This window comes from Dendrobium catenatum, unplaced genomic scaffold (genome assembly GCF_001605985.2).
Source record: "Dendrobium catenatum unplaced genomic scaffold, ASM160598v2 original_scaffold_169934, whole genome shotgun sequence".
In the NCBI taxonomy this organism is placed as follows: Eukaryota; Viridiplantae; Streptophyta; class Magnoliopsida; order Asparagales; family Orchidaceae; genus Dendrobium; species Dendrobium catenatum.
Genome location: NW_021488357.1, coordinates 402,629 through 415,742, shown reverse-complemented (window position 1 = coordinate 415,742; position 13,114 = coordinate 402,629). Strand labels below are relative to the sequence as shown.

The following is a 13,114-nucleotide window of genomic DNA, read 5'->3' as shown; positions in this document are numbered from 1 at the left end:
CCATCTGCTCTCCCATCGGCCTGCTTGTGTCGATTGTAAAGGCTTACGACCATTTTGTCCTACGGGATAGTGTGATCGTACCCTTTGCATTCGAACCACACGAGCGGAATCCTTTCGGAGACCCACAACTGTCATTGTCATAAAGGGAGGCATTTTAAGAGGAATTGTCGGAATAGAGCGAAATGACAATAAATTAGGCTCAAAAAAGACGCAAGCTTAGTCCTGACAGCAATTGGATATGATTCATAAGATGAATGAAAAATATATTCAAAGCTGCTGTGAGAAACATCATCTTTTTATTAATACTTAATAAAATTTGACCAAGGTGGAGATTATTAGTATTTGATCTAATTTGTATGTTAGTTTCAGTTTGACATGTTAGTTTTTTATTTTGATGCTTTTCTCCTTTAGGTTGTTTTAATATAAATAGGGGTGCTTTGTATTTATTTCACTAACCGACAACAAGAACAACAACATCAAAACTTTGTCCCATTACATGGGGTCGGCTACATGAATCCTTTTTCTCCATTATATCCTATTAAAAGTCAAATTCTCGTTTAAATCAAATAAATAAAGACCATTTCTAATATTTTCTAACCAAATCTTTTTAGGCATACCTCTACCTTTCCTAATATAAGTCAAATCTAATACCTCTACTTTCCTAACCAAGTCATCGAAGGGCTGTCATTTTATGTGACCAAACCATTTAAGATAACTCTATCTAATCTTATCTTCCACTGGAGCTACTCCAACATTTTCACATACATGCATATTTCGTATCCTATCTCTAAGGGTAAAGCCACTCATCCACCTAAGCATCCTCATCTCTGCAACACTTAATTGAGAAGGAATAAAATTCGAGTTCTGATTCCTTCCAAATTCAGTGTGATATCTGCCTCTATTGTCCCTCTCTTCTCTCCCTTGGTACAACCATCCAAGAAAAACTGGTGGTGAAGCTTGGTGAAGAGCAAGATTCATATTTGAGATCCATCTTCGATTTTTTCTCAACACTTCCATTATCATTTGATGCCCCACCTTCAATGTCACCTTTCATGGTCAATTGACGTCCTACTCTCAACATGAGCTTTCATCCTTTGCCAACCTTATTGATTGATGATTGTTGCCTCTCATCAATATTACCTCCTCAATAAACAATCTCTAATAGTATATATTCTTAGATTGTATGTCCACCTTCCTAGTTACCAATAAGAGTAGAATTTTCTAACTTCATAATAAAAATAGTGGATCTATTCTAAATAGGGGCCAAGGCTTCATGATTTTTATCATTTTGAGTTTTTCATATAAAAATAATGTACAATTTTCTCTCTTCTTATATGTATGTGTACGTGCAAGATATTTTTGCAATCTTCGATGTAAATCTCAATCTCTTTTGCTACAAATTTTCTAACACACAACAAAATCAAGCAACTCAAAACATAAAGAAAATAAAAGAATCTAATGATGTAATAAATTCCTAATTTGTTAAAGAAATAAATAAACTAATCAGTTAAAGATCTGAATCATATAGTTCTTATTGCTATTCTGTAATCAGATCAAATAGAACATAGTCAACTATGAAGCCATCATAAATGCAGCATGAGATGAACAAAATCTAGATCTGGAACTTGCTAGCAATTTGGACTGATCTCCCAAAACGATGAGAAGCAAGAGCATTATTTCACTTTCCCAAGGAATAAAAAGAAAAAAAGGTCAACTTTGCTGCCAAACTCATCGATAAAACCATTATGACAGAAGTAAGCTTCGTACATCACACAGTACAATACAAATAATGAAAACAAGCAAATATGACGAAGAAAGAAGAATCCTCCCTTGGAATTATAAAACCAACGTAGATTGATTATCTCTATAAGTTTGGTGGGAAATTATGCAATCTGTTTGCTTCCTGCAACATCAACAACAAAGCGATACCTCACATCATTGCGCTCTAACCTCTCCATAGCCTCGTTGATCTGATCAAACTTCACAATCTCAATCATGGAGCTCAAACCCTTCTTCTCACAGAACTCCAACATCTCTTCAGTCTCAGCCATGCTACCAATAAAGCTTCCAGATATGGACTTTCTGCCTGTAATTTAAAAACATATTTACAAAAAAGAAAACTTCAGTATCATTAGCCGCAAATACTTAGAAAAAAAGAAAATTTTGAAAAGCATTTTTATGCCAACAGATTTGAAGAACTCGCTAAGATTTGGACATGTTTGGATACTGGGAATTTCATTTGCTTCAATTCAAACAAAGGTCGCTGAACTTCTAAAAGAGCCGGTAAGCTAATACAACTAAATAATGATAGATTTTGTTTGTATGGTACCTGTGCTTGAACAAATCAATAACTAAACACCAGGATTCATCAATAATAAATGGTGCTTGTGCTTAAATGGTTTGCAAGTTCTTCGTGTTGTGACACTAAATAATAAATACCCCAAATAAAGTGATGATCATAGGTAGTATTGGAAAAAATTCTCTCTATGATAATGCTTGTTAGTTTTAGTTTATTACAAATTATTGTCCAATTGTAAAATCAAGGGCGGATACACCTTAAACCCAGACCAGTGAGCAATTGCCACCCATAATAATAAAAAAATTCTTTATTATATGATTATTTAAGTAATTTGTCTTCCTCCATCTATTTTTTAGTCTTTATTACAAGGGGTTTCAGGCAATTATCCCCCTACCCAAAAAAAAATTTAAAATACTATGATTTATAGGCAATTGTCCCTGACATAATTAAACACATTATGTAGAGGTGTTATTGTTAGTGAACGATGAACTAAATACAAAGAGAAATAGTAAAGAAAATCCAAAAATAGTAAGGTTGAATCCTGCCAGGGGGCGCTGCTCCCTTCGACTCCCGACATATATGCGGAGAGTACAACATGAACTATATGAACAAAAAAAAATATCTACACTTTTATTTATAAATTTACCCCCTCAAAATTAAGCTTGTTCCGCCACTGTGTAAAACAATAATTGAGTCAGCATTTCTATAGAAAAAAATATTTTGGCATTTTGTAACACAATGGAATTCTTTTTATTACCTATGTGTTTGATTTCTGACGTATAAATCAAAGAGCCCCAAAACGCAAAAGATAAAGGGGACGACAATAAAAGCAAAAGAAAAGACAAAAAAAAAAAAGTCCGAACAGCGTGCTCACCGAGCATAATCATGGGCGTGATGAACTGCATCGGCTGATTGATGACTCCCATCAGGATGATCTGCCCGTTCACCTTAAGCAGCGGCAGGTACGGCTCCAGTGGATGGAACACAGGCACCGTATCAATAATGTAATCCAATCCCTCCGCCGCGGCCCCCATCGCCGCTTCGTCGGAGCTCACAAGGTACGCGTCCGCACCCAAATGCTCCATCGCCTCCGTCCTCTTCCTATCCGACGAGCTTATCACCGTCACATGATGCCCCATCGCCTTCGCTATCTTCACTCCCATATGCCCCACCCCACCCAACCCTAGTATTCCCCCCTTCAACCCGCTTCTCATCAGCCCGAAGTGTTTCAGTGGGCTGTACACCGTTAGCCCCGCGCACAGAAGTGGCCCCACCTGCTCTGCTGCCAGCCCCGCCGGAATCTTCACCACAAACCTATTCATTAAAAAATCGATTATGTTAGATCAATGGGTTGATGAACGCAAGGTGTTTGTGTGTATGCCTGACTGACTTTTGATCGACGACCATGGCGGAGGCGAAGCCGCCTTGGGTGGGTTTGCCATCCGTGTAGACGTCGTTGTAGGACCATATGCGCTTGCTGCAATACTGCTCGATGTTGGCCTTGCAAGGCTCGCAGGTGCGGCAGCAACCGACGATCACACCGGCACCGACGGTGTCGCCGGTGTGGAATCGGGTCACATCAGAGCCTACCTCCACCACCTCTCCGACCACCTCATGCCTGATAGATTGGCAAAAAGGTAAATTAAATAATAATTTTTATTTAGACAAATAAAACAAAATTAAAAATAATATGAATTAATCTAAACATAAATTTCTAATATTAATTATTGAGATTAAGCTAATTCTTTAATATATATTTAATTTAATTAGTTTATTTATTATTATTTTTATCAATTCTATTGTTTAATTAAATTATATTAACTGTGATTAATATCCTAATAAATCATCAATTAATCAATTAATAATTCTAATAAAATTTAATCAATTAAATATTAATTATTGATATTAAATTAATTGTTTATTTTATATATATTTATTTATTTTAATTGAATAAATTTTAATATTTATTTTTTTATCAATTATATTGTTAATTAAACTATATTAACTATGATTAATATCCTAATAAATCACTATTAATAATTTATAAATTAACTAAATATAATAAATTTTATTTAAACAATAAATCGCAAATAATTTTATTTTTAAATTAATATTGTCTCAATTAATTAATATTATTATTACGATTAATTTCAAATTTTAATTACTAATCTTTTTTTTTTCATATCCATTAATATGAACAAAAAAAAAGTAAAATCCGAAATCCTCCGTTTTCACCCCCAAAATCCCGTCCCCCAAATCCCCAAACCCTCGACGGCAAAGAAGCGAGGAGTTCACGCTGGGAGCTTGCTGCAGAAGCAACGGCAGCAACAGCGGCCATTGTTGTCGTTTGGAAGGATTTAGGTTAAATCCTGCTACACCACCGCCTCCGCCCCTAAATGATAAAATTTTTTGTTCTAAAAAAAAAATTGGTTTTTGTGCGAAGCTCAGATAGTTTATCTTATCAAAGATTGTCTTTTATTTATAGTTGCAATACTTGATTATTTTTATTAAATGATTAAGATACTTAAAGGAGTACCAAAAAAAAGAGGACGAAGCGCTAGAGTTGGACAGGCGATAGTAAATACGATATTAATTACCCAGGGACCATCGGGTATTTGGACATGCCAAGGTGGTTTTTCGTCTGGTGTATATCTGTGTGGCAGATGCCGCAATAGAGCACCTTTATCAGAACATCCTCCGGCCCAGTTTGCCTGCGAAAACATAAAAAAAAGGAAATTTTGTAAGGCGATGAGTGAGTAGTCATTGAGAGCTTTGATAGTTTGGTTGATACCTTAGGGTATATGTAAAAGGGGTGAGGATGCCGGAAGCGTCATGAGCGGCGTAGCCAGTGACGGTCTTCTCCGACGACACGCTGCCCATTGCTTCCGACGAGAGGGAGGAAAGTAAGCTGGGAAGAAGATGACAAAGCAAGGAAGGGTAGGTGCGAGAAGGAAGGTTAGGTGCGAGAAGGGGATCTGTAAAGAGAGAATTTATATAGTGGAAACTGTGAAGGAGAGATAGGGGAGTTGGTGGAGCGGAGAGACTGAGGAAGACAGCCGAGGCATTAGACTTTTTTAGTTTTTTTTACTATTTATTTAAATTTTTATTTTTTATTTTTTTTTATTTATGTGGTTAGTGATTTATGATAAATCTGAGGAATGCGGTTGGTGATGGGTTTGGTGCACGATAAAGTCAATTTGGACAACAGAGGGAAATTTCTCCCGCTACGTTGCTGTAGCACCGTTCGTACGGGTAGAAGGCTGATGGCAAAAAAAGTCAGGGGTGCCAAAATCTCACATGACCCAAAATTTGACTCGAATTCGATCCGAAAAATTTCGGGTTCGGATCAATCCATTTGGTGTATAGGTCGGATTTGGATTTATAATTCCGATCCATTTTGTAAATCATTTTGGGTTAGGGTTGATCCAAAAACTCGAAACAAACTTGGGTTGACCTGATAACAACCCACGCGTGACCTATCTCGTCAACATCGTTGCGTCACTCGAATCGCTGTCGTCAATCACGTCGTCATGTCTAATGTTTCATCAACCGCGTCAAATGACTGCGTGCCGCTGCTTCCGTTAGTTGAGGCCTAAATCACGTCGTGTGTTGATGTTTGCCACCGTCCCGCCTGCTTGGTCGAGTCTAAAAACTGAAATATGTCTTCTCATGTCGCTATTGCTGGCCACTGCCACAGTCCTGCCGGGTCGACGCCACTGCTGGTTTCCGCGATGCCGCTCTGCCTAAATCTTCCATCCTGCCAGCGTCGTCACGTCTTGTGAGTTAAGGGACCTAGAGGTCCCAGATGACCAGTCGGCCGGAGTCAACAAACCCGTTGTGTGCCGCAGCTCGCTCATGTAGCGCACATGAGCACTGATTTCTAACTGCCAGGGTCGACTCGGGTCAACCCGGTAATCCGCATGCGTCGGGTCCCGTTTGACAATCCTGATCTGTTTGCACAACCGGGTTGGGTTAATGTCAACTCGTTTACAGCCGAATTAAGTCGAATTCGACTCGAACCCGACCCGTTTACCCCAATTGACACCCCTAAGTGTGAGGGTCTTGTGCTGTCGGTGTATGTGGGTGTTGTTTCATTTAGGAACTAACATTTTGAGCATGCAGTTCATCTTAATTTATTAGTTAGAAGTTTAGTTTTTTTATATAAATTTGAGATTTATATCTATATGAATGCAATGTTGTGATTAAATTTCAATTCGATTTAAAACGAGAATAATATAATTTATTTATATATTATATTTATCTTGTTTTTAATTTAACTCTTAATAAGATATAATAGAGAAAGAATTGGCATAGCTAATCCATATAATTAGATAAAAAGTTGACGCTGTTGTTATTATATTTTTAATTAGCTAAATTTTTACATAAATTTTTTAAAATTTATTTCAAAATATAAAGCTATTTTGGACCCACACGTCCACTTACTTTTGTCCTTGTGTGTATTTGCAGGTTGAGTGAGAGGTCGGTCGAATCCTAAACAAATATTAGGAAAACGGGGTTTTATTAAACCATGAATCATCTTACAATTTGCTTAGTTCTAATCATTGGCAACCTCTAAAATAATTTGTGTGCACGGACGGCTTGGTGGCTTTAGTTAGGTAAAATTTGTACGGGCGATGTCTGGAGGTGAATCAAAATGTGCTATGTTATTTTTTTCTATGTATTGAGATTGTATGCCATTATGTACTGGATGACATGACGCATTCTGTTTCGTCTCTGGACGATTTGGTATCCCGTGTCCGTACTGAATAATTGCTCCTTAAGTAGGAGCCTTGCTCTCACTAAGAATATGTAATTGAAGTGCATTAACTATTAATTTAAATAATTATAATTAAATTCATTTAACATGAACAATAATGAAATAAATAAAATATAATTTGAAACATCTAAAAATATCATTTAAAAATAAGACACAAGATATCAGAAATTATAAATAGTATATTTTAAATATGTAAGTATTCTATGCTAGAATATTCATGACGGTAGAGAGAGTTTACTGTCTTAGCATATTATGAAGTTTATACAAGTCTAATAAGATATTTTCAGAGTAGGTCATATGAGACATACGATTTAATAGTAGGTTCAAGGTAAACCAACTTGGTTCAAGCCAAGTTAACTTAGTCTACTCAGTCTCAACATAAAAAAGACTCGCCAATCTACAAGAGAACTTGCCTCAAGTAGGCAATTATAATCTAAAAATTTAGACTAGTCAGCAAGTACAACTTATTAGTTGGTTCTTATGCTAAGTATTGAAGAAGCGGGTCATAGCGACTACTTAAGGAAGGATAACCAAGCTATTGATAGGCTACTTGCTTACTCAAGTATTAATGTATGCCAAACCAAAAACTTCTTAAGAGCTCGTCAAGTCACTTCACCAAGTTAGACATCTAGATCAAGGTATATACTTCTCTGATTTAGCAACCTTTATCATATAACTTTTAATATGTTATAAATATCATCATTATGAGCACTTTGGTATGATTATATAAAGAGTTCACAAGGTGGTTTTGTATATGTAATATTTGATAGTAAATAATCAAGATAAAGTAGATATAAAATGAGTACCACTAAATGTGTCAAAATTTAGATATAGAACACACAACATGCATCTTAGCATAATACATGCATAGTAATGAACATATTGAGTAAATTCGTATGCCAAGTAAATTGTGCTGAATTTGCACATGACATGTGCCAATTACTATTATTGTAAAATATATTATTGAAATTTGTGTGATTACAAGAAAGGCTACCTAGATATAGACTCATTCAGGTTAGTTAGAGCAAGATACTCTATACAGAAAGCTGGGCCGATAGGATTTCTTTTAAATAAAAGATTTGCAGTATAATCCTAATATAAGATACAAGAAAGAGAGTTATAAGTGGTTAAGATACTCCAAGGAGCAAGAGTGACGACTCTTAAAAGATAGCCACCCGACATACAGACACATAAATATGTGATATGATATGATAAGATATGACAATATTCATGAAAAGACCATATGATTAGTTAGATGTCATGACTTGCATTAATATACACATATATATGCATACATGATATAATAACTAAAGATAATATGAACATGCATAAGTTATATGACACATATGTAATATTATATATGATATGATATATGAGCATGATGCATGATGACACAAATGCACACACACATACACATGTGTGTATATATATATATATATGAGATTTCTACATATTGCATGCATAATAATTATGCACATGCATATATGATAGATCCTAAAAATGTCATTCATGATGTTACCCTGTATTGATAACTAATAGAGCCATCGTATAACAACATTTCTCTAATGATTCACATGATAGTATTTCCATATCCTTTATACTATATTGAGTTAGAATTGAGTTAATGATTACTGATCCTTTACCAAATTATGATTACTTATAATTCATATTATTAATAATCGTGATTCACTATGACTATCACTATTCATACATTTTAAATGTATAGATAGAACACACTATATTGTCATGACTTGAATAATTTCATGCATATTATTGTGTTTTTTGTGCATTGGATGTAGTGATAGGTTATGGTGATCTATTATGCTTTTCTCATTATATTTTTTCATGATTTAAAGGAAGGGTAAGGATCTAGTGGAGTGAGGCTAATCAGATCCAGATTTGATTTAGGTATTTCTTTTGTATTATATGTTTGCATTGTAATCATGAAATAATATTAAGATATGATGATTTAAGAGATGTATTCATAGCTTATGTAAATGATTCTTTTGGAAATGAAATAAAATACATGTTTTGATGAAATGAAAGTGAACATTTTGTTTTGTTAGATTTATTAACTTATATAAATTAATATTAATGACTCAATTAGATGATTAAAAGATATAGAAAAGATAATTCTTCCAAATTAGATCTAGGAACATGACATGAAAGATAGGCATCATTCTTTTTAGACTTTTCTAGTATAGAGTATAGTAGGAGTTTTCAGTTATGATTACATTTCACAGTTTGCTAAGTTAGTATTGCAGCTTATGGGAAGGTTGTAATATTTGAAGCTCCAGGACTCGATTTTTTTATAAACGGGTCGGGTTCGGGTTGACCCGTTTAGATACGGGTCGGGTCGGGTTCGACCCGAACCCGACGGGTTGACCCGAATTGACACCCCTATTACCTACCCTACTTTGATTTTTTTTTTATTTAAGTTTTAAAATGTCCAACTCATCTTAAATAAGTTTAAGGATTGAAATGATGAAGAGAAAAACCATAAGGGAAAAATGCTTTTGGGAGCACCATGGCTCTGGGAATAGCGTGTTGTGATGTTGTCCTGCCATTTTGGGAAGAGAATTTTAAGGTGGACGTTATTGCACTGGGTGGCATCGTCACGATGCCAAGATCTCAGGTAAAAGATGTTAGAACTTTACTTGATATAACCCACTAACAGAAGAGGCCATATGGTGTTAGATGGTGGTAGACTAAGCCGAAGATTTTTGGAGAACATTATAGATTTCTTTCAAATATTAACATACAATATAGCTACTTATTAACTTCGAAAGAATTGAAAATAAACTCAACAATTTTTTTTTTTTTTTCATTTCATTCATCTTCAAAATTTATATATAAAAAAATCTTTTAACTATGGTGTATGATTACAAACTAGAAGAAATGAGTACATAGGATAACCATGACTATACAAAAAAACCTGAACTAGTCAAAAGATCAGAACTACAGCCTTAGTGTAATATCCATCATCAGAAATTCAAGTAAATATCAATTAATGATTGTTAATTTTAATTTAACTAGCAATTATGTCTTAGAATGTAAAATGGGGATTATAAGTAATTAAGGATTGGATCAGCGAAGTGAAAATGAAAGTTGGGAAATTTATTATATGGGCACTATGGTGCCATGCATTAGCATTAAGATATCATGAAATATAGAGAAAAAATAGGAATTGGTTTTGCATTTCGACACCAGGAAGCACCACCGTTGGGCCGAGTCTCTAGTGAGTATATTCTAGAGAGTTTGAATTATTGTCTAGGAGCTTAGTGGTGCTAAGAAGGTCAGCACCACTTGTGCTATATCAAGTTAGTGATTTTTAAATATTAAAATATCTCAAATCATTTTTGCACACTAGTTATCATTGTTGGAGTACAAGAAGAGGAAAGGGGAGGAGAAGAGGAGAGAGAAAAGAGAAGTGGGATTTTGGAGGTTGAAATTAAAAAATTATATGTTCAACTGGTTAGAAAAATTGTCAAGCTCAAGGTAGGAAACTTATACTCTATTTTTTATTTCAATTTCAATGTACTTATAAAAGGACATATTTATATATGTGTTTTTTTCTTAATTAAAAAAAAAAATTTACCGTATAACTTTTGGTATATTATTACACATATTATTATGAATAATTTGATCATAAGAATACAAAATTTTACTGATCTATTTGTTCTATGTGAATTTCTAAATTTTTATGATAAACATGCCACTTTTAAACCTCAATATAGTTAACAATAGATGTTAAATTTGCATTTTATATATCAGTTATTAAATCGGTAAAACTCTTCAAAATTTAACTAGGCATCCAAAATTAGGACATATTGTATAAAATCTGGTAATTAATATTCACATGCTTTAAATTCCTCAGTTATATATTGCATTATTATCATCATGCAATGCATATTATTTAAAAGCTCTATTATGAAAATGAAAGTGCAATCTGAATTATGTGCTACGATAAATGCAAATGTATCTCTATTCTAGACTACTCTATTCTGCTCTGGCTTTGAGATAATTCTATATTATACTATACTCTGCTTTGTTATGGCTCTTTTTTGCACCTACCTCAAGCGGGTGGTATATGGTAAATGGAGTTATAAGTAGGCATTAATACATGTGTATTTTTGCATTCATATTCATATGTGATCTAAAACATCAAAATTGAAGAATAAATAGAAATTATATTACTTTGTTTATTTTAATTAAGAATTATGGCGTGAACTCTGATATGGAGGAGAAGGGGTTGGCCTACTGAGTTTTATACTAATTATATTATTTAAAAATATTTCAAGTAAAGACAAAGGTCGCGCTAAGTATACTGAGTTTGATAAGGAGTAGGAAAATGAGGTTATAAGGTATATATGATTTTATAGTTTCGAATGCATTTAAGCATTTTATTACAATCATTGAATTCTAAATTATTATTATTTAAGTATTTCTGAAGTGATATTTTGCATGGATATTCTAACTGTTTGTGTTATATTATTATTTTGGATGATTAAATGGCTCAGGTGAAATAAAAAGTTGGACTGAGAATTTTTAAATGAATATGAAAAGTAGGTTTAATTTCTCCTTTATGTCTTGGGACTTTATAAAGTGGCATCAGAGAAATGATTTGGGAGAAATTAATTAATACAAGAGTTGTAAGAGAAGATTTATAAGATGAAGGGAAAGGGATGCTGGGTTTTTCATTACTAGTTTTTGTTTGGTTAGCTGTGAGTTAATGAGTGTATTATTAAACCTTCTAATTTTGAAAGTTTTAAGTGTTGATGTATGAAATGCATCCTCAAGACCCTGATGTAGCTTATGGATAAAAATTTAGAGATGCTAGAGTTCATAGTACTACATAAGCAAAAACACCAGATTAAATGATGCAGTTTACTGGGGGTGGTACAATTGATGGGAGAAGCCCATTGTAAGATGTTAGGTGTTAGGGGAGATGATATAAATTATAATTTGTAGTTATTCTTGAGATTGAAAGCTTCCTATTTTTAAGAAGTTGCAAATCCTCAGTGTATTAACCTAAAATTATGTAAATAATTTTAAAATTAACAAAAAAAAGGTGTTAGGGCACTGTGGTGCAAGGGAAATGGCACCCCTTCTTTGAACTCAAGCTTTTTATAAGAAAAACTAGATTTTGAGTGAGCAATGTGGCACCAAATTACATGTAGTGAATGTTGTAGTGCTGGAAAGTTGACTGCTATAGTGAGCATCGTGGTGCTAGATCAATTCAGTAGTTTTTTAAATAATGAAACATCTCAATATATTTATTAAACCCCATTACTCAAGCCACCTCCCCCAATGTCCCTACCTTTTTGGGGAAGGAAGGGGAGAGGAAGAAAGGAGCAAGAGGAGAGAGAGAGAAGAGAGAGAGGGAGAGGGAGAGAGAGAGAGAGAGAGAGAGAGAGAGAGAGAGAGAGAGAGAGAGAGTTGCTCAAAGCTTTTTCATGTATTGATTCTGTTATAAGGATTCTTTTAATCATGGTAGGTAACTCGAATCCTATCTTTATTTCAATAATTTTAAGTTCTACGATTTTAATCTATTCAAAATTGATAAAAATACATTGTGTCCTAATTTATTAGGATTTTATCGTATAAATTTTTATATACAATATATATATAATTTTTATGAGCATTTTGACTATAATATTTTTAAATTCCAACAAGTAATTTGATAGTAATTAATTTTTAAAGTTATTGAATAATATATAGATTTTGTTACATTTAATACATAATATTGAACTACATAAAGAAAATAATAAGATTAATATATGATAAATATGAAAGTTGCATGTAAGCAAAGAAGGAAAAATATTAACATTATAATTAATAGGTTGTCTCTTAAAATGATAATATCATGTACATGAGGGTGGACCAACAAGCTTTTCTTTAAATAAAATATTTGTTGTGTGATCCTGGATGTTAGCCTGTAACTAATTAGCTGATTTTGCTGATAGGTAGAGAGTGATGATTTTGTATTTATTTATTAAACATCACCTATTAAAGTAATTGATTAATTGAAAGAAAAG

The 13,114-nt window shown here is 33.7% G+C and overlaps 1 protein-coding gene across 1 annotated transcript; it reads right to left on the bottom strand.

Annotated features, from left to right (window-relative positions):
* Positions 1–1,660: 1,660 nt before the first annotated feature.
* LOC110116647 (cinnamyl alcohol dehydrogenase 2) lies at positions 1,661–5,359 on the bottom strand. Its single transcript, XM_020850312.2, has 5 exons — positions 5,091–5,359; positions 4,897–5,010; positions 3,690–3,917; positions 3,174–3,613; positions 1,661–2,086 (listed from the first exon to the last, which is right to left on the bottom strand). Exons 1-5 carry the CDS (start codon positions 5,177–5,179, stop codon positions 1,884–1,886), a joined length of 1,074 nt encoding a protein of 357 aa, XP_020705971.1. The 5' UTR covers positions 5,180–5,359; the 3' UTR covers positions 1,661–1,883.
* Between the last annotated feature and the right edge of the window lie 7,755 nt (positions 5,360–13,114).